Source organism: Mesoplodon bidens (assembly GCF_964165515.1).
Source record: "Mesoplodon bidens genome assembly, chromosome: X".
In the NCBI taxonomy this organism is placed as follows: domain Eukaryota; kingdom Metazoa; phylum Chordata; class Mammalia; order Artiodactyla; family Ziphiidae; genus Mesoplodon; species Mesoplodon bidens.
Window position 1 is genome coordinate 138,440,572 of NC_138163.1, and position 19,019 is coordinate 138,459,590.

The following is a 19,019-nucleotide window of genomic DNA, read 5'->3' on the forward strand; positions in this document are numbered from 1 at the left end:
AAGGAAAGGGATAGCCTGCTGATCAGGGTGCAAAGTAGTGATTAGCAAATACATTGAATGACACAACTGAGACCAAAAGAAACCAGGAATGAAAAAGAGAAAAGAAGAAGCAAGGTCCAGAGGAGACTTGCTGGCCTGGATCAATGGAATGAATCTAATAAGATGGAGGCCGATAGCAGCCAAGTGCCACTTTCTGCTCAAATACACCAGCCACTCAAGTACCAGCTTGCGGGGACAGGGCCGATCGATGGTAAAAACACAAATAACCAGACATTTTAATGGACTGCCGTGACAATATGAGCCTTCAGCATCATCAGTCTAACCAAAACCAACCAAACAAACAAAAACACACAAAAAAAACCTCCCATAATCTCACACCTCACACAATTACAATACAAATGAATGTTGATGTGGAACATGACAGAAATGGAAATAACCTTACTTTGGACCTCATTTTGTGATTGCATTCATTATAATAACAGAGAGCACGGTAACTACTTAAAATATTCTTTCATATTTCTATATGCACATCCTCAGTTAAGAGCAAAATTTGGTAAACCATGTAACTTTTGGTTTGGAAAAAAACAATTGATGGAGTGTGAGTGACATCAGAAACTCTCCTGAACAGATCACACCTTCAGAGTTGTGGAGGTTTGTCCCAAGCATCCAGTACGTAACATGTTTTCAGAGAAAGACCACTATGGTGGTTAGGAGCCAAACAATGAATGGAAGTGGGAGAAAAGGAAAAGAGGACAAATCACTAGGAACTGGTGCAGATAAGGAGGGGGGAGAGGAGGAGAGACACAGCAGGCTAGAGGGATACACCTGTACTTGATGAGCCATATTCCTGGGTGACTCTTCGGTGTTTCTGTGCCAAGACTTCTGAGTACAGCTAGTAATGACTCGCATGCTATAGACACTGTACTTGATCTCAGAAAGAACCTGTGTCATCGCACACTGTACTTTCCCTCTGTGACATTTAACACAACAATAACTAAATAACTATGTGAGCACTTATCTCTCTGCCCATCTAGATGCTAAGTTAAGTCCATGGGAACAAGCACTGTGTTAGTCTCTGTCATCCCTGTATTCTTTTTTTTTTTTTTTTTTGCGGTACGTGGGCCTCTCACTGTTGTGGCCTCTCCCGTTGCGGAGCACAGGCTCCGGACGAGCAGGCTCAGCGGCCATGGCTCACGGGCCCAGCCGCGCCGCGGCATGTGGGATCTTCCCAGACCGGGGCACGAACCCGTGTCCCCTGCATCGGCAGGCGGACTCTCAACCACTGCGCCACCAGGGAAGCCCTAACTCATTTTTTTGAGACTGCCTAACTTTAATAACTAAATTATCCAAGGAGAATAAATCCTATTAAATATAGGGACAGACATCTTAAACAGAATATTAACAACACAATCTAGTAAGCTATAAAGAATAGTAATCATGAAAAAAAATGGATTTATCCTAGTAATACAAACCTGGATCAACATTAGAAAGATCAGTCTGTTAATTACCAGGGAAAAACCTGTATGATTATCTTAACTGATGAAGAAAAATCATTTGATCAAGTCGATATCTATTCCTGACTTATTAAAAAAAAAGATCCTTAGCAGTTAGGGATAGAAAATAACTTTCCTACACTGATAAATAATATCTATCAAAAAAAAAACGAGTTGAAACTCAGTATTATATTTGATAGTGAAAAGGTAAAAGTATTGCTGTTTAAGATCAGGAGTAAGAATGCTTTCTATTACAACCCCCATTCAGCTTTGTGTTGGCAATACTAAAGTCCAGCTCAATGATACAAGAAAAAATAAAATGAAAGGTATGAATATTATAAAGGAAGAGGCTGTTATCCTTCAGAGCTTATTCATTGTCTACCTTGAAAACCTCAGATCTCAAAGAATATTCAGATAAATTGTTAGAATCGATGAGGGTTTATCAAGGTTGCTGGATATAACATAAATGTTCACCATCACTTGTATATCTATATGCTGGCAATTATTAGATCACACCACACTTTCAGAAAATATCTTTCGCAGAAGTCCCCAAAATATGAAGGATTAGTAATGAATAGAAAAAAAATTGGTGAAAAGACTTTATGGGGAAATTTTAAAAGTATATCGAAAAATAATAAACAGGATAAAAATAAATGAAGAGTTATAACAGTGATACCAGTGTTAAAGATGTGCCTTTCACCCTGAAACCATTAGTGAGGACCAGCCTGAACTGTTGGGGTCCAACCTTTCCTTAGTCCTGGACCTGCAGTCACTCCCGGTTCTCAGCAGGGATGGAGCATCAATTTCCATCACTAACCTCCGAATTCATGGATATTACGCATCTGGAGATGCTTGAATCTGTCTCTGAGAAGGGTGACGGAGCAGGAGACCAGATGCTGTGTTTCATCTTTCAGTAAAATGCTGCTAGGAGCATGTGCACTTAAAAACACATTTTAAACATTTCTATGCAGGCACTGCTGCAGGATCACAGCTGCACAACCAATTTTTTACACCAAGGAATATCTCACCTGTGATGAATTCAGCAACCTTATTTTTCGTTTGTGCGTATCTCCCCCCTTCGTATTTCATTCCTTAAATATGCCATTTGTGTCTATAAAGCAATGCCCATGACAGTGAGATGCCACTGTCTTTATCTCCAAAGTGGTGACAGCTAATTTATTACTTTCATTTTTATCTGCAAGGAGTTTGTGGAGCAAACTTACAGTCTAGAACTCTGTAATTAACAATTCCCTCTGATCTCTTCATCAATATGTCTAGGACAGGCTGAGTCGTGGAGAACATATTTTTGTTAGTGTTATCTAGATCAGGGTGGGGGAGGGCAGTGATCAACTATGACTGAAGAACTAAACAAAATTAAAAAATGGCACCTACCAAAACTCCTGCATTGTATTTATTTTGAAATATTTTAATCACAGTGTATTGATTGGTACAGTCAAATTGTACCAATTGCCTGCTGATTTAGCTGCAAGAAGACATACTTTGGAAGATAACAGTGTTATATAATATAACATTAAATTATTACATTATATTTTATATATTATAACATTGTTATAACATTTTATAACAGTAATATTAAATAACTTAGTATTAAGCTAGAAGCAACTCTGAGCCATGAGCCTTGAGTTTTTGTTTCATGTCTAACGATACTTATCCTCTGCCTGTTCCTTGATATGTGGTCCTGGCAATGTCTTCAATGAGCTGGTCCAGAGCTTTAGCAAGCAATCCTATTTAGTGTTGCTTTGAGGTTCAATTCTGGACATCTAAAGTTCAGGGGTCATGAGGCTGGCGGATGGACTTGGGAAAGGATTGAATGCAGGCTGCTTTATCAAGAGACAGGAAACCAAGGTTGTGGAATACAGTTCACATTTTCAGCTGTATCAAAAGCCTTACCTTTTTGCTTTTGGTAGCTTCATAGTACTGTCATGACTTACCATCCCAATCTGCAAAAATATTCCTTGGCTCAGATGGCCCAGAATTGATTCTTGAAAGTTTTTTTTCCTCTTTGGTTTTGTTATGTCTTCTTTGTTGTTGTTGTTGTTGTTTTTTTTTTTTAAGTTTAATTTTTTTTTTATTAGTTTCTGCTTTATAACAAAGTGAATCAGTCATACATATACATCTGTTCCCACATCCCTTCCCTCATGCATCTCCCTCCCTCCCACCCTCCCCATCCCACCCCTCCAGGCGGTCACAAAGCACCGAGCTGATCTCCCTGTGCTCTGCGGCTGCTTCCCACTATCTATCTACCTTACGTTTGGTAGTGTATATATGTCCATGCCTCTCTTTCGCTTTGTCACAGCTTACCCTTCCCCCTCCCCATATCCACAAGTCCATTCTCAAGTAGGTCTGTGTCTTTATTCCCGTTTTACCCCTAGGTTCTTCATGACATTTTTTTTTTTTAAATTCCGTATATATGTGTTAGCATACGGTATTTGTCTTTCTCTTTCTGACTTACTTCACTCTGTATGACAGACTCTAGGTCTATCCACCTCATTACAAATAGCTCAGTTTCGTTTCTTTTTATGGCTGAGTAATATTCCATTGTATATATGTGCCACATCTTCTTTATCCATTCATCCGATGATGGACACTTAGGTTGTTTCCAGCTTCGGGCTATTGTGAATAGAGCTGCAATGAACATTTTGGTACATGTCTCTTTTGGAATTATGGTTTTCTCAGGGTATATGCCTAGTAGTGGGATTGTTGGGTCATATGGTAGTTCTATTTGAAGTTTTTTAAGGAACCTCCATACTGTTCTCCATAGTGGCTGTACCAATTCACATTCCCACCAGCAGTGCAAGAGTGTTCCCTTTTCTCCACACCCTCTCCAGCATTTATTGTTTCTAGATTTCTTGATGATGGCCATTCTGACTGGTGTGAGATGATATCTCATTGTAGTTTTGATTTGCATTTCTCTAATGATTAATGATGTTGAGCATTCTTTCATGTGTTTGTTGGCAGTCTGTATATCTTCTTTGGAGAAATGCCTATTTAAGTCTTCTGCCCATTTTTGGATTGGGTTGTTTGTTTTTTTGCTATTGAGCTGCATGAGCTGTTTATAAATTTTGGAGATTAATCCTTTGTCAGTTGCTTCATTTGCAAATATTTTCTCCCATTCTGAGGGTTGTCTTTTGGTCTTGTTTATGGTTTCCTTTGCTGTGCAAAAGCTTTGAAGTTTCATTAGGTCCCATGTGTTTATCTTTGTTTTTATTTCCATTTCTCTAGGAGGTGGGTCCAAAAGGATCTTGCTGTGATTTATGTCATAGAGTGTTCTACCTATGTTTTCCTCTAAGAGTTTGATAGTGTCTGGCCTTACATTTAAGTCTTTAATCCATTTTGAGCTTATTTTTGTGTATGGTGTTAGGGAATGATCTAATCTCAAACTTTTACATGTCCCTGTCCAGTTTTCCCAGCACCACTTATTGAAGAGGCTGTCCTTTCTCCACTGTACATTCCTGGCTCCTTTATCAAAGATAAGTTGGCCATATGTGTGTGGGTTTATCTCTGGGCTTTCTATCCTGATCCACTGATCTATCTTTCTGTTTTTATGCCAGTACCACACTGTCTTGATTACTGTAGCTTTGTAGTATAGTCTGAAGTCAGGGAGCCTGATTCCTCCAGCTCCGTTTTTCGTTCTCAAGATTGCTTTGGCTATTCGCGGTCTTTTGTTTTTCCAAACAAATTTTGAAATTTTTTGTTCTAGTTCTGTGAAAAATGCCAGTGGTAGTTTGATAGGGATTGCATTGAATCTGTAGATTGCTTTGGGTAGTAGAGTCATTTTCACAATATTGATTCTTCCAATCCAGGAGCATGGTATATCTCTCCATCTATTTGTATCATCTTTAATTTCTTTCATCAGTGTCTTATAATTTTCTGCATACAGGTCTTTTGTCTCCTTAGGTAGGTTTATTCCTAGATATTTTATTCTTTTTGTTGCAATGGTAAATGGGAGTGTTTTCTTGATTTCATTTTCAGATTTTTCATCATTAGTGTACAGGAATGCCAGAGATTTCTGTGCATTAATTTTGTATCCTGCTACTTTACCAAATTCATTGATTAGCTCTAGTAGTTTTTCGGTAGCATCTTTAGGATTCTCTATGTATAGTATCATGTCATCTGCAAACAGTGACAGCTTTACTTCTTCTTTTCCAATTTGGATTCCTTTTATTTCCTTTTCTTCTCTGATTGCTGTGGCTAAAACTTCCAAAACTATGTTGAATAAGAGTGGTGAGAGTGGGCAGCCTTGTCTTGTTCCTGATCTTAGTGGAAATGGTTTCAGTTTTTCACCATTGAGGACAATGTTGGCTGTGGGTTTGTCATATATGGCCTTTATTATGTTGAGGAAAGTTCCCTCTATGCCTACTTTCTGCAGGGTTTTTATCATAAATGGGTGTTGAATTTTGTCGAACGCTTTCTCTGCATCTATTGAGATGATCATATGGTTTTTCTCCTTCAACTTGTTAATATGGTGTATCACATTGATTGATTTGCGTATATTGAAGAATCCTTGCATTCCTGGAATAAACCCCACTTGATCATGGTGTATGATCCTTTTAATGTGCTGTTGGATTCTGTTTGCTAGTATTTTGTTGAGGATTTTTGCATCTATGTTCATCAGTGATATTGGCCTGTAGTTTTCTTTCTTTGTGACATCCTTGCCTGGTTTTGGTATCAAGGTGATGGTGGCCTCGTAGAATGAGTTTGGGAGTGTTCCTTCCTCTGATATTGTTTGGAAGAGTTTGAGAAGGATGGGTGTTAGCTCTTCTCTAAATGTTTGATAGAATTCGCCTGTGAAGCCATCTGGTCCTGGGCTTTTGTTTGATGGAAGATTTTTAATCACAGTTTCAATTTCAGTGCTTGTGATTGGTCTATTCATATTTTCTATTTCTTCCTGAGTCAGTCTTGGCAGGTTGTGCATTTCTAAGAATTTGTCCATCTCTTCCAGGTTGTCCATTTTATGGGCATAGAGTTGCTTATAGTAATCTCTCATGATCTTCTGTATTTCTGCAGTGTCAGTTGTTACTTCTCCTTTTTCATTTCTAATTCTATTGATTTGAGTCTTCTCCCTTCTTTTCTTGATGAGTCTGGCTAATGGTTTATCAATTTTGTTTATCTTCTCAAAGAACCAGCTTTTAGTTTTATTGATCTTTGCTATCGTTTCCTTCATTTCTTTTTCATTTATTTCTGATCTGATTTTTATGATTTCTTTCCTTCTGCTAACTTTGGGATGTTTTTGTTCTTCTTTCTCTAATTGCTTTAGGTGTAAGGTTAGGTTGTTTATTCGAGATGTTTCCTGTTTCTTAAGGTGGGATTGTATTGCTATAAACTTCCCTCTTAGAACTGCTTTTGCTGCATCCCATAGGTTTTGGGTCGTCGTGTCTCCATTGTCATTTGTTTCTAGGTATTTTTTTATTTCCTCTTTGATTTCTTCAGTGATCACTTCGTTATTAAGTAGTGTATTGTTTAGCCTCCATGTGTTTGTATTTTTTACAGCTCTTTTCCTGTAATTGATATCTAGTCTCATAGCATTGTGGTCAGAAAAGATACTTGATACAATTTCAATTTTCTTAAATTTACCAAGGCTTGTTTTGTGACCCAAGATATGATCTATCCTGGAGAATGTTCCATGAGCACTTGAGAAAAATGTGTATTCTGTTGTTTTTGGATGGAATGTCCTATAAATATCAATTAAGTCCATCTTGTTTAATGTATCATTTAAAGCTTGTGTTTCCTTATTTATTTTCATTTTGGAAGATCTGTCCATTGGTGAAAGTGGGGTGTTAAAGTCCCCTACTATGATTGTGTTACTGTCGATTTCTCCTTTTATGGCTGTTAGTATTTGCCTTATGTATTGAGGTGCTCCTATGTTGGGTGCATAAATATTTACAATTGTTATATCTTCTTCTTGGATCGATCCCTTGATCATTATGTAGTGTCCTTCTTTGTCTCTTCTAGTAGTCTTTATTTTAAAGTCTATTTTGTCTGATATGAGAATTGCTACTCCAGCTTTCTTTTGGTTTCCATTTGCATGGAATATCTTTTTCCATCCCCTTACTTTCAGTCTGTATGTGTCTCTAGGTCTGAAGTGGGTCTCTTGTAGACAGCATATATATGGGTCTTGTTTTTGTATCCATTCAGCCAATCTGTGTCTTTTGGTGGGAGCATTTAGTCCATTTACATTTAAGGTAATTATCGATATGTATGTTCCTATTCCCATTTTCTTAATTGTTTTGGGTTCATTATTGTAGGTCTTTTCCTTCTGTTGTGTTTCTTGCCTAGAGAAGTTCCTTTAGCATTTGTTGTAAAGCTGGTTTGGTGGTGCTGAACTCTCTCAGCTTTTGCTTGTCTGTAAACGTTTTAATTTCTCCATCAAATCTGAATGAGATCCTTGCTGGGTAGAGTAATCTTGGTTGCAGGTTTTTCTCTTTCATCACTTTAATTATGTCCTGCCACTCCCTTCTGGCTTGTAGAGTTTCTGCTGATAGATCAGCTGTTATCCTGATGGGGATTCCCTTGTGTGTTATTTGTTGTTTTTGCCTTGCTGCTTTTAATATGATTTCTTTGTGTTTAATTTTTGACAGTTTGATTAATATGTGTCTTGGCGTATTTCTCCTTGGATTTATTCTGTATGGGACTCTCTGTGCCTCCTGGACTTGATTAACTATTTCCTTTCCCATATTAGGGAAGTTTTCAACTATAATCTCTTCAAATATTTTCTCAGTCCCTTTCTTTTTCTCTTCTTCTTCTGGAACCCCTATAATTCGAATGTTGGTGCGTTTAATGTTGTCCCAGAGGTCTCTGAGACTGTCCTCTGTTCTTTTCATTCTTTTTTCTTTATTTTGCTCTGCAGCAGTTATTTCCACTATTTTATCTTCCACCTCACTTATCCGTTCTTCTGCCTCAGTTATTCTGCTATTGATCCCATCTAGAGTATTTTTCATTTCATTTATTGTGTTTTTAATCGATGCTTGATTCATCTTTAGTTCTTCTAGGTCCTTGTTAACTGTTTCTTGAATTTTGTCTATTCTATTTCCAAGATTATGGATCTGGGAAATAGAATCTTGGATCATCTTTACCATCATTATTCTGAATTCTTTTTCAGGTAGACTGCCTATTACCTCTTCATTTGTTAGGTCTGGTGGGTTTTTATCTTGCTCCTTCTCCTGCTGTGTGTTTTTCTGTCTTCTCATTTTGCTTATGTCACTGTGTTTGGGGTCTCCTTTTTGCAGGCTGCACGTTCGTAGTTCCCGTTGTTTTTGGTGTCTGTCCCCAGTGGCTAAGGTTGGTTTAGTGGGTTGTGTAGGCTTCCTGGTGGAGGGGACTAGTGCCTGTGTTCTGGTGGATGAGGCTGGATCTTGTCTTTCTGGTGGGCAGGTCCACGACTGGTGGTGTGTTTTGGGGTGTCTGCGGACTTTTTATGATTTTAGGCCGTCTCTCTGCTAATGGGTGGCGTTGTGTTCCTGTCTTGCTAGTTGTTTGGCATAGGGTGTCCAGCACTGTAGCTTGCTGGTCGTTGAGTGAAGCTGGGTGCTGCTGTTGAGATGGAGATCTCTGGAAGATTTTCGCCGTTTGATATTATGTGGAGCTGGGAGGTCTCTTGTGGACCAGTGTCCTGAAGTTGGCTCTCCCACCTCAGAGGCACAGCACTGACTCCTGGCTCCTCAATTTGGAATGATTTGTTGTCTATTCATGTATTCCACAGATGCAGGGTACATCAAGTTGATTATGGAGCTTTAATCCGCTGCTTCTGAGGCTGCTGGGAGAGGTTTCCCTTTCTCTTCTTTGTTCTCACAGCTCCTGGGTCTCAGCTTTGGATTTGGCCCCGCCTCTGCGTGTAGGTCGCCGGAGGGCGTCTGTTCTTCGCTCAGACAGGACAGGGTTAAAGGAGCAGCCTCTTCGGGGACTCTGGCTCACTCAGGCCGGGCGGGAGGGAGGGGCACGGAGTGCGGGGCGAGCCTGCAGCGGCAGAGGTCGGCGTGACGTTGTACCAGCCCGAGGCGCGCCGTGCGTTCTCCCAGGGAAGCCACCCCTGGATCCCGGGACCCCGGCAGTGGCGGGCTGCACAGGCTCCCGGAAGGGCGGTGTGGACAGTGACCTGCGCTCGCACACAGGTTTCTTGGCGGCGGCAGCAGCAGCCCCAGCGTCCCACGCCCGTCACCGGGCTCCGCGCCCTCAGCCGCGACTCACGCCCGTCTGTGGAGCCCCTCCAAGCAGCGCTCTTAATCCCCTCTCCTCGCGCACCAGGAAACCAAGAGGGAAGAAATAGTCTCTTGCCTCTTCGGCAGCTCCAGAGTTCTCCTGGACTCCCTGCCGGCTAGCCGTGGCACATCAGCCCTCTTCAGGCTGAGTTCTCGCCGCCAGCCCCAGTCCCCCCCCTGCGCTCCGACCGAAGCCCGAGCCTCAGCTTCCAGCGCCACCCGCCCTGGTGGGCGAGCAGACAAGCCTCTCAGGCTGGCGAGTGCCGCTCGGCACCGATCCCCTGCGCGGGAATCTCTCCGCTTTGCCCCACCCAGGTATGTGGGGAGTCTCTTGCCTCTTGGGAGGTCCGGGGTCCTCCGCCAGCATTCAGTAGGTGTTCTGTAGGAGTTGTTCCACGTGCAGCTGTATCTCTGGTGTATCCGTGGGGAGGAAGGTGATCTCCGCGTCTTACTCTTCCGCCATCTTACCCGGAAGTTTTGTTGTTGTTTTTAATCTGGGAGGATCACTGTCATTTGTTCCTTTGTTAGATAATCTGCCTTTGATCAAACATCATTACCAACATTTGACCTAAATGGAGTCAATTATTGCTATTTTCTCATGCTTTAGTGGTAAATTCAATCTGGACAAGTTATTAAAAGCAAATTAAAACTAAAATTAAACTTAAGGTTACTTTCTTTATTCCAATAATTTAAACAACACAGAGTAAAACAGATACGTTTCCATTGTTGATTCTGGTTCTTTTCCCTTTTCTTTCAGAAGGAACTTTATATACGGTATTGCCCACTGAAGATGGAATTCAGCATGAAGACCATCTTGGGTTCCATCGAAGAGATCACTGAAAAGCCAAAGGGCCTCTAGGATATCACACCTCATGAGGTACAGAGGGCACAGTGAACTCTACAGAATTGGGCTTGAAAAATAAAGAAGGCGGACAGAGTTTCCTCTTTTACTGGAATCTTCTGGAAACCATAGCTATGAGGTATTCCCAAATGCCTCACATCCTTTAAGCAATGTTTAATGGCCACCTGTTGCATGAGAGCTCATCAGGGGAAAGGACCATTTCACGACAACCTAGGACCCTGGCCCTAAACTTCGGTGTCCAGGCTAGTGGGGCTGGGCCATGTGGAGAATTTGTTTTGCCAGGACAGGAGGTCTTGAGGGCCTGAAATCCAAGAATTTCCAGGAGGTCCTTCGCCATATTCCTGCCAAGTCCGTGGCCACCACACCGCAAAATGGCAGAGCCCAGGTTCATATTCTCGATACGGATCCCATGCCTTTTTCATTGTGCTGACTCTCTTTGCCATGGTGGGGCTTTTTATGGCCTGGTAGGGTAAGGGCCTCAGCGTTCTAGCCGCAGGTGATGGAGAGACTACCTGCCTTTGGTTCCTCGAATCACTGACCTGGGAGCCCCATCACGTGGGGCCCCAAGCAGAGGCCCCAGGTAGCCACCTCTGGGATATCCTAGCTTAGGTGCTGCTGAGAGTTTGTCAATACTTGTATCTCCCCTCTGCCTTAATGATCAATGTGTCCAAAGTCACAAACTCAAACCACAGCACATGGAAATAATGACTTATCCTATGACTGCCATAAACGCACTCCAGTGTCTCAAATGTATTTCATCGATCATCCTTTAAGGTACAGAAGATGTGTGTCAACATATAAACAGTCTCTATTCTGGGGAAGAAACTCCATGAATGTGTGTACTGTTGACTCTCAGTCACAGATGCCATTTTCCTCTTTGCAGGGCATCGATGTTTTGTACCAAGCCCTCCCTTCTTAGATAATTGCACTTTAGACTTTGGCATCTACGTTCTGAAGGCTTGATGCTGAAGTTTCTACTGCGCTTCCACAAGGAGGACAGCCTGTGGTCCCCACAATGAGATCTGGTTGTTTCTGCTCATTCGTGGAGTAACGTGGAGAGCAGGGAGCTGATTTGCAGAAGGACCACTTGGTAGACAGGTAAGAAACTCCGCGTTTATTTAAATGTACGCTTAACCGTGGCAAATGTGGAAGAGCCTCTGGGAAGATTTCTTTTACAGAGCACATTTCTGTTGCCTAGGATATGAATCCTTAAAGTCTGTCTGAGTAGTCGGAATTTACAAACAGGAATCTTCCCGGTTTCGCGTGGTTCCGTGTTGGCGCGTGTTTGAAATGCCCTTTGAGTTGCTAATTATTTTGTTTGTATTCTGTGCTCAAACAATCACATGGGAGGGTTTTCGCCTTGGTATTTCGGCTCCTAGAATGGTAGGTACACGAAAAGCTTTGATTCTCATCCAAGAGGTATCATGTGGGAGTGAAATCTCCAAAGAAGCAGTGGTAGGATGCCCCTTTGCTGCTGTATTGTTTTTTTAATGGAACCCACGTTCAGAATTCCCCAAAGAAGTAGCTGAGACAGTGAGGCTGAACCTTACTTCAAAAGGGCTGTTCTCAAGTCTGTTTGAGCCTATTAATGTCCAGAATTATATAGGAGCTGCTGTGTAAAGCTCCAGGAGCACCACCTATGTAAATGGATCCACCAAGTGGCCCCATGAACTTGGACCACCATCTTGTTGGTGGTGCAGCCTTGACCCTAGGGGTGCAAGGCTGGGGCTGCATCTAGAAGTTTCTGTGACATCCACTGACCCCACCCATCTTAAAAATCATTCTCTCTTTTCCTCTAGTCTTACTTTATGGGTAAAAGCTTGGCTTGTTAAGTGAGTACGTCTAAATTAGACCCTGAAATTCTGAGTTTGGAGACACCAGTAGAGCAATGGTTATTCTCTTCTCTGAAAACATGAGTAATTATTGTCTGGGGAAGTTTCATTTTAGAAGGTGAATGCAAAGCGGCCCAGCACGTATGGCCCAGTAGGAGAAGCCCAGTCTACTCTGCACGCTGGGTGTATTGTTTCCACTCTCAAATGCAGTGTCAGCCCATCTTCTGTGCACTGCCCACTCCCCTACCCGTGGGGGACCCTACAATGATATTTTCTGCCAAAAAGGAACTATTTCTTTTAAGAGGCCCTTTGCAGGTCCCTTCTTGCATTCTGCAGTGTTCCACAACACTAAGTAAGTACTGTATCAACCTTTAGCTTTAAATAGCAGCATAGCTTCCAAAACCTGATTTTACAATATGGCTAAATGTTGGATGAATGGCAGCTCGTCGCTGAGTTAAGTCAAAATCTGTTGTCTAGAGCTACGGGTGTTTAGTAAAAAACTTGTGAAATGATATATTTTTTTTCCGTTCAGATTGGCTTAAACAGGTGAAAGTACTCTGTGCTTGGAAAATATGATTATACCTTTAAGTCAACATCTGTTGTCTAGAGCTACGGGTGTTTAGTAAAAAACTTGTAAAATGATATATATTTTTTCCGTTCAGATTTGCTTAAACAGGTGAAAGTACTCTGTGCTGCAAAAGTGTGATTATACCTTTCATGTTATCAGATGCAGTAGCTTGTGTGCCTTAGTTGTGATTAGGGTTTAGAGGCTAATTAGCTTTTGCCAAGATATCTGTTCCAGAGAGCTGGGAGATCTGCCTTTGTTCCTAGAATGGGCCTCCCGTGGGGGACATTCTTTCATACCCCCTTGGTTGATCACTGTGATAGAGTCACCCTTGATACAGCTGCCAAGAGACAGTGACCCCTGTGGGCTTGGGGGAGGTGGAACACCAGGCCATCTGTGGACCGTGAGGTGCAACGCCCACATCCACCTCAAGAGCGAATGCCTTCAGGGGAGTTTCTGTGGGTGGCTGGCTGGTTGGTAATCGGGTATCTCACCCTTCTGTGATTTTGGAGGCGTCCACACCCCCCTCCGAGTCCACATGGACTCCCCTGCCTCCTTTTCACAGATGCTTTGGGGACCAGGCTGTCTATTGGAGCCCTGCTGGGGGTTGAAGAAACGGAGTCAGTGTACAGGGCCATGTACCCGTGGAGCTGCTGGTCTCAGTAGACCCTGGGAGTGAGTCAACAGCATTGGCCAGCGCGGGGATGCGTGGGCACAATTGTGGTGATGATGAAAGGTAGTCTTTGGCACATAAATCATGAAGGAGAGAGACAGGCTAGCGACAACAGCATTTTTGGGGTGGGACCCGGGCAGCAATATCTGAAAAGCTCCCCGGCTGGTTCCGACGTGCATCTGAGGCTGAGACCAGTGGACCAGGACTTCCTGAGAAGCCCTGGACAGCTGGGCCCCTCTGGTCATGGCGCCCGCCTGTGTCTCCTGAGCTCCGGCCCTTCCGCCCTGGCTCCTGACCCAGCCTCTCGCTGCTCTCCCACCTCCAGGACATTTAGCTTTACACCGAGGCCCTCCACTCTCTCAGCCTGTTCACCCGCCGTCTCTTCCACCATCTGGGCCTTCCCTGAGGCCGCCGCTACCGTGCACTGCTCCCCACTGCGTGGGCGCGTATGTTTGCCCTGAGCACCTCCGGGGAACGGCACTCACTGAGCTCTTGCTCTTCTCACCCACAGGACCTTCTCCATCATTCCCCTCCAGCCACCTCCACGGCCGAGCCTTGCATCTAAGTTTCATGCAGTGCCAAGACCCTCCTGAAATCCCAAATGCAAACCTCCCAGTCTCTAACTTACACTCCGTGTGGTATTCCCATAGGATGAATCCTGCCCTTCGGAGAGCTCTCCCCCTGGGCTTTCATGCTCTCTTCACATCACACTGTTTTATCTTCTTAATCCTCTAGTTGTCCCTCATCTGTGTCCTTGGGGGTTCCGACCCTTGTGTCCACCCACTAAAGGTCGTTCTCATTTTCAACCATCTTCTCAGGCAGCTTATTCAATCCGGGCTTCAAAAAGAGCAGTCTGGTTGTGTACATTCCCATAACACCTTGTGCTGTGCTGAGACCTACCACAGAGCATTCACATTGTCTGTTTACTTGTCGGTCTCCCAGCCTGAATTAGGCAAGTTCTCTAGAGAAACAGAACCAAGAGGATCTCTATAGATACAGATGTAGAGATCAGGGAATTTGTGTCTATCTAGCTATAGCTAAATCTGTCTATTGCTATAGAGAGAGATGGAGGCAGATTTTGATAGATAGACAGATAGATAGATGGACAGATTCAATAGAATTACAATTAGCTATTGTATAGAGAAAGATCTATTGTATTCATCTATCTATCTATCTGCATCTTTGTCTCTGTAGATAGATAGGTGTAGATGTAGCTATCGATAGGTAGCAGGGATAGAGATACCTATCTGTCTATAGTTACATCTATAACTATAGATAGATGTATTTGTATCTATGTATCCATCAGGAGATTTATTTTAAGGAATTGGCTCATGTGATTGTGGCAGCTGGCAGGTCTGATATCTGCAGGGTTGGCCAGAAAGCTGGAAATTCAGGCAGAGATTCTATGTGGCAGCCTTGAGAGAGAATTGCTTCTTCTTTGGGAAACTTTCATCTTTGCTTTTAAGGCCCTCTCCTGATTAGATACGACCCACCCACTATCCCACCATCCCCTGCCCAACCCCATTATGGAGGGTAATCTGCTTTACTAAGAGTCTGCTAATTTCAATGTAATCACATCTTAAAAAAAGCCACATGTGGACTAGCGTTTAAATGACTGGGCCCCATAGCCTCGTCAGTTGATACATAAAATTAATGATCACATCACACCACCCATCTCAAGTACTGAGAGCAAGCACCTTACCCAGCACCTTATGTGTAAATACTTTGTGTCTAACTCCTATAAACGATAACAGTAGCAGTGATCTGTACAGTTTACTGAGTTTATACTACGTACCAGGCTTTCTTCGTTGGCCTTTGCATGCGATATTATATTGAATTCTCGCAGCTATCTTTGAGGCAGGTAATTTTGCTTTATGTGAGGTGACTAAGTTCAAAAAATTCCAATTTATAAACCAAATGGATATAATCAGTGAGTGGCAGGGCTGGGCTTTGATCCAGGTCTCTTGGATTCTAGCTATAACCCCGGTACTCTAGCACTTTCTCCTCTTTCCCTCCCCTACATTGTTACAAAGGGTCTAATCCTATGCTCAGATGGAAGAGAAATGTGTCTTTTCTGCGTCTCTCAAATTGTTTCTGTAAATGAGTATTTATGAACAACCTTCCTCCTCTCAAGTGTGTAAAAAAAAAAAAAAATTCCTAGGGTTGCATTAAGCCTCTTATAACCCAGCGTCTCTCTCTTGACCCCCAGCTGCCTCTTGTTTTAAAACAATACTGGGAAGGAGATAAATCGATAGCTCTCTTGGCAGAGCCCTTACGCAGGCTTTAGGGTATCATTACCATAACATTATACATCAGGAAGCAGTTTTCCAAACGACACTTCAGTGACCCCAAAGAGCCTTAAATCAAAGAGGAGAGTCTTGGGGTGTGACCGTTTAGTGCAAAAAACATGCATCGACTTCTGGTTTTTTAAATAATCAAGAAAACATCACACAGAGGGCAAAGCTCTTTAGCTTATGATTCTTTGGACTACTGTCTGGGCCCAGGTAGATGTCACTGTTTTCTTTTCATTGTTTCTTGTAGGTGTTTTCAGATCCAGTCCCTAAAATGGCAATGGCATTACGAGGGAAAACAAAAACAAAAACTCGCATGGCAGTTGGGAATTCATGACTGGAATATTTGTAAAAGCGGGTTAGAAATGTCTTGGGGGATGGGACCATGTCTTATTCAACATTGTACCCCTGGCTACTTGAACAGTGCCTCATTCTAAACACAGAGGAGCCCCAGACACATTTCTTCAATTGAGCCATTGAATCCCCCAAAGTGGGGAATCCGGTCTTTGCATAACAAGTTGGTTTTCCTCTTTATCCAATAGCTTAGTTCTCCAGAAAACATATAGAATGTGCCTTTCTCATGCAGTTTCCAATACATTTTCCAGAAAATAAAATGTATGCTAATGCCATTTCAATTGAAAGAGGTTTTGACTAAGAGTATTATGGTCATTTGAAAAGAGTCACTTGCTCTTTATGTTACACAAAAGACTTTGTCTGAAGCACCTGCCTAGTCAATAAAGCTGCCCGTTGCCTGTAATATAGATGTAGGTCCCCCGTCCACATCCTAGAGCACAGTTCTCGGGAAAGTACCAGAGCAGGCACGCTAATGCCAGTCACGTATCCCTGCATGGTGGGAACAATTGTGTTTTCTTTGGAGGAAAATAGGACAGATAAACAACCTGGCCAACCATCACCAAATACTCAATTCCTCTCTCATGCATGGAATCAGTTTCCAGGAGACTGAAGTGATGGCTGTAGAACCTGTTTCTTTCTTCAGAACAGCCCACAAAATGTCCAGCGTGAAGGGATCAAAACCAACAGCCCAAATGACTTCCCTGAGGGAACATTTCCACGCACCATACGGGGGCTCCTGGCCCCTCCTCGCCCCTGTGTGGTGGAAAATCACTCACCTCCAGCTCTGAGCAGGGAGGGACTGTGCCCTGCCCAAGGAATTCGTTCTCACCTCCCAGCCACCCTGTCTCCCCTTCCAGCGGTCTGTGTGATGAAACAGATTCCTGCTCCATCTCTCAGCAGTGGCCAGGGTGCCATTGGCTACAAATGCACTGATAAACACTCACTGTTTCAAGAAAGTGCCAAATAAGAAGTAACTCAGCCAAGAAGGAGGAGTTCTGGGCACAGATCAGCTGGTGAAGGAGAAGAAAGGCCCAAGAGAAGAATCCAACTCAGAGGGAACATGGTTCCCTACACGCCCTGCTCAGCAGGGATGCGAGAGCCTAGAGTGTGTCCTCTGTGATCCATTGTGGTGACAGGTGGCCACAGTGCTCATTACACACCGTCAGCCCCGTCACTACCAGAAAGCACCCTTGCCTTCTTCCAGAAGCTCCACGTTAAACAGCTTGTGCAAGCATGACTGTGTTTCGAGAATCTGTTTATTGGGGGGGGGGTCATTCAGCTCGTTAAAAGAAAACAGAAAGGTTGAGGGGATGCCAACAGATGAAGCAAGGAGGCATATTGACAGATCGATTCCATCAGGGTTGAGGAAAAGCATGCCAGGGTAGGAACTTGCAATGACGTTGGGATGAACCCTTTGTGAATTTAACCCTAAAAGTCCCACACGCGTTGTGCTTGTCAGAACAAAAAAAAGAAAACACATCCGGACTTAGTAAGGAGAGACTTTTATTCAAAAAGGATTCTTGGAAGGAGGGAAAGAGACTGTTGCATTAGGGGCAGGGGGGCTATTGCATTTGGGACAGCATTCTATCTGTAAGGTCAGGAAGCAGCAGTTAGCAAAAGGGGAGCCTCTTTTTTTATAGCAGGAGCACAGTTGATTCCCTTGACCTGTAGTCTAGAAAGAACTAGGCAAAGGGAAGTGGGGTGAAAGGGTGGCATGATGCAATGTAGACCAGAGAGTATTTTCCTAAGAGCACCCTGTGCTGGGATGACTGGCTCAGACTGAGGGTGGGCCAAAGCTCAAGGTCCTGGGGGGCAAAGGGAGGGGCTGAACCAAGTTTGGTTCACAAGCATTTCGTTCCAGTTGATCTGTGGGGACAAACAACTCAGGACATCATTTATGAGACAGAGGATGGGAATCTGGAGGGTCTGTGTCGGGCCTTGTCCTAGATGCCCAAAGGGAACATCTGTGAGTCCTATCTAACTCAGGTGGGGAAGGAAGGTGGTTTGCAGTCAGCAGTTTTCCAGGACACAGAGGATGGGGCAATTCCTTAACCTTCCCTGTTTTCCAGGAGCACAGGGTTTAGGTAAAGTTCAACATTGTCTTGGGTACTTGGAAACAACCTGAGTGTCCATCGACAGATGACTGGATGAAGAAGATGTGATACACACACACACACACACACACACACACACACACAATGGAATACCACTCAGCCATAAAAAAAGAATGAAATAATGCCATTTACAGCAACATGGATGGACCTAGAGTAAGATTATCATACTCAGTGAAGTGAGTCAGAAAGAGAAAGACAGATACCATGTGATGTCACTTGTATGTGGAATCTAAAACATGACACAAATGAACTTATCTATGAAACAGAAACAGACTCACAGACATAGAGAACAGACTTGTGGTTGCCAAGGGGGAGGGGGAAGGGGAGGGTTAGCTTGGGAGTTTGGGGTTAACAGATGCAAACTCTTACATAGAGAATGGATAAACAACAAGGTCCTACTGTAGAGCACCAGGAACTATATTCAGTATTTTGAGATAAACCATAATGGAAAAGAATATGAAGAAGAATATCTATATCTATACAGATATAGATATGTATAACTGAATCACTGTGCTGTACACCTGAAGCTAACACAAGGTTGTAAATCAACTCTACTTCAACAAAAAAAGGTACTAAACCTCAGCAGAAGCAAAACTAAACAAATAAAAGGTTTTGCTCT

At 43.0% G+C, this 19,019-nt stretch overlaps 1 protein-coding gene across 3 annotated transcripts in view; it reads left to right on the forward strand.

Moving 5' to 3' along the window:
• LOC308608562 (pseudouridine-5'-phosphatase-like) overlaps window positions 1-19,019 on the forward strand; it is a 442,308-nt gene that overhangs the window by 121,330 nt on the left and 301,959 nt on the right. For 2 of the 3 annotated variants that reach the window (XR_014014194.1, XR_014014195.1), the window contains exons 4-5: window positions 10,467-10,586; window positions 11,455-11,669. Coding sequence is in view for 1 of the 3 variants with exons in the window: in XM_081221792.1 (XP_081077918.1) it covers window positions 10,467-10,568 (102 nt within the window). In the remaining 2 variants the exon portion in view is untranslated. Of the gene's footprint in view, window positions 1-10,466; window positions 11,339-11,454; window positions 11,670-19,019 lie in introns of those variants that run through there. The other variant, XM_081221792.1, reaches the window with a different exon arrangement.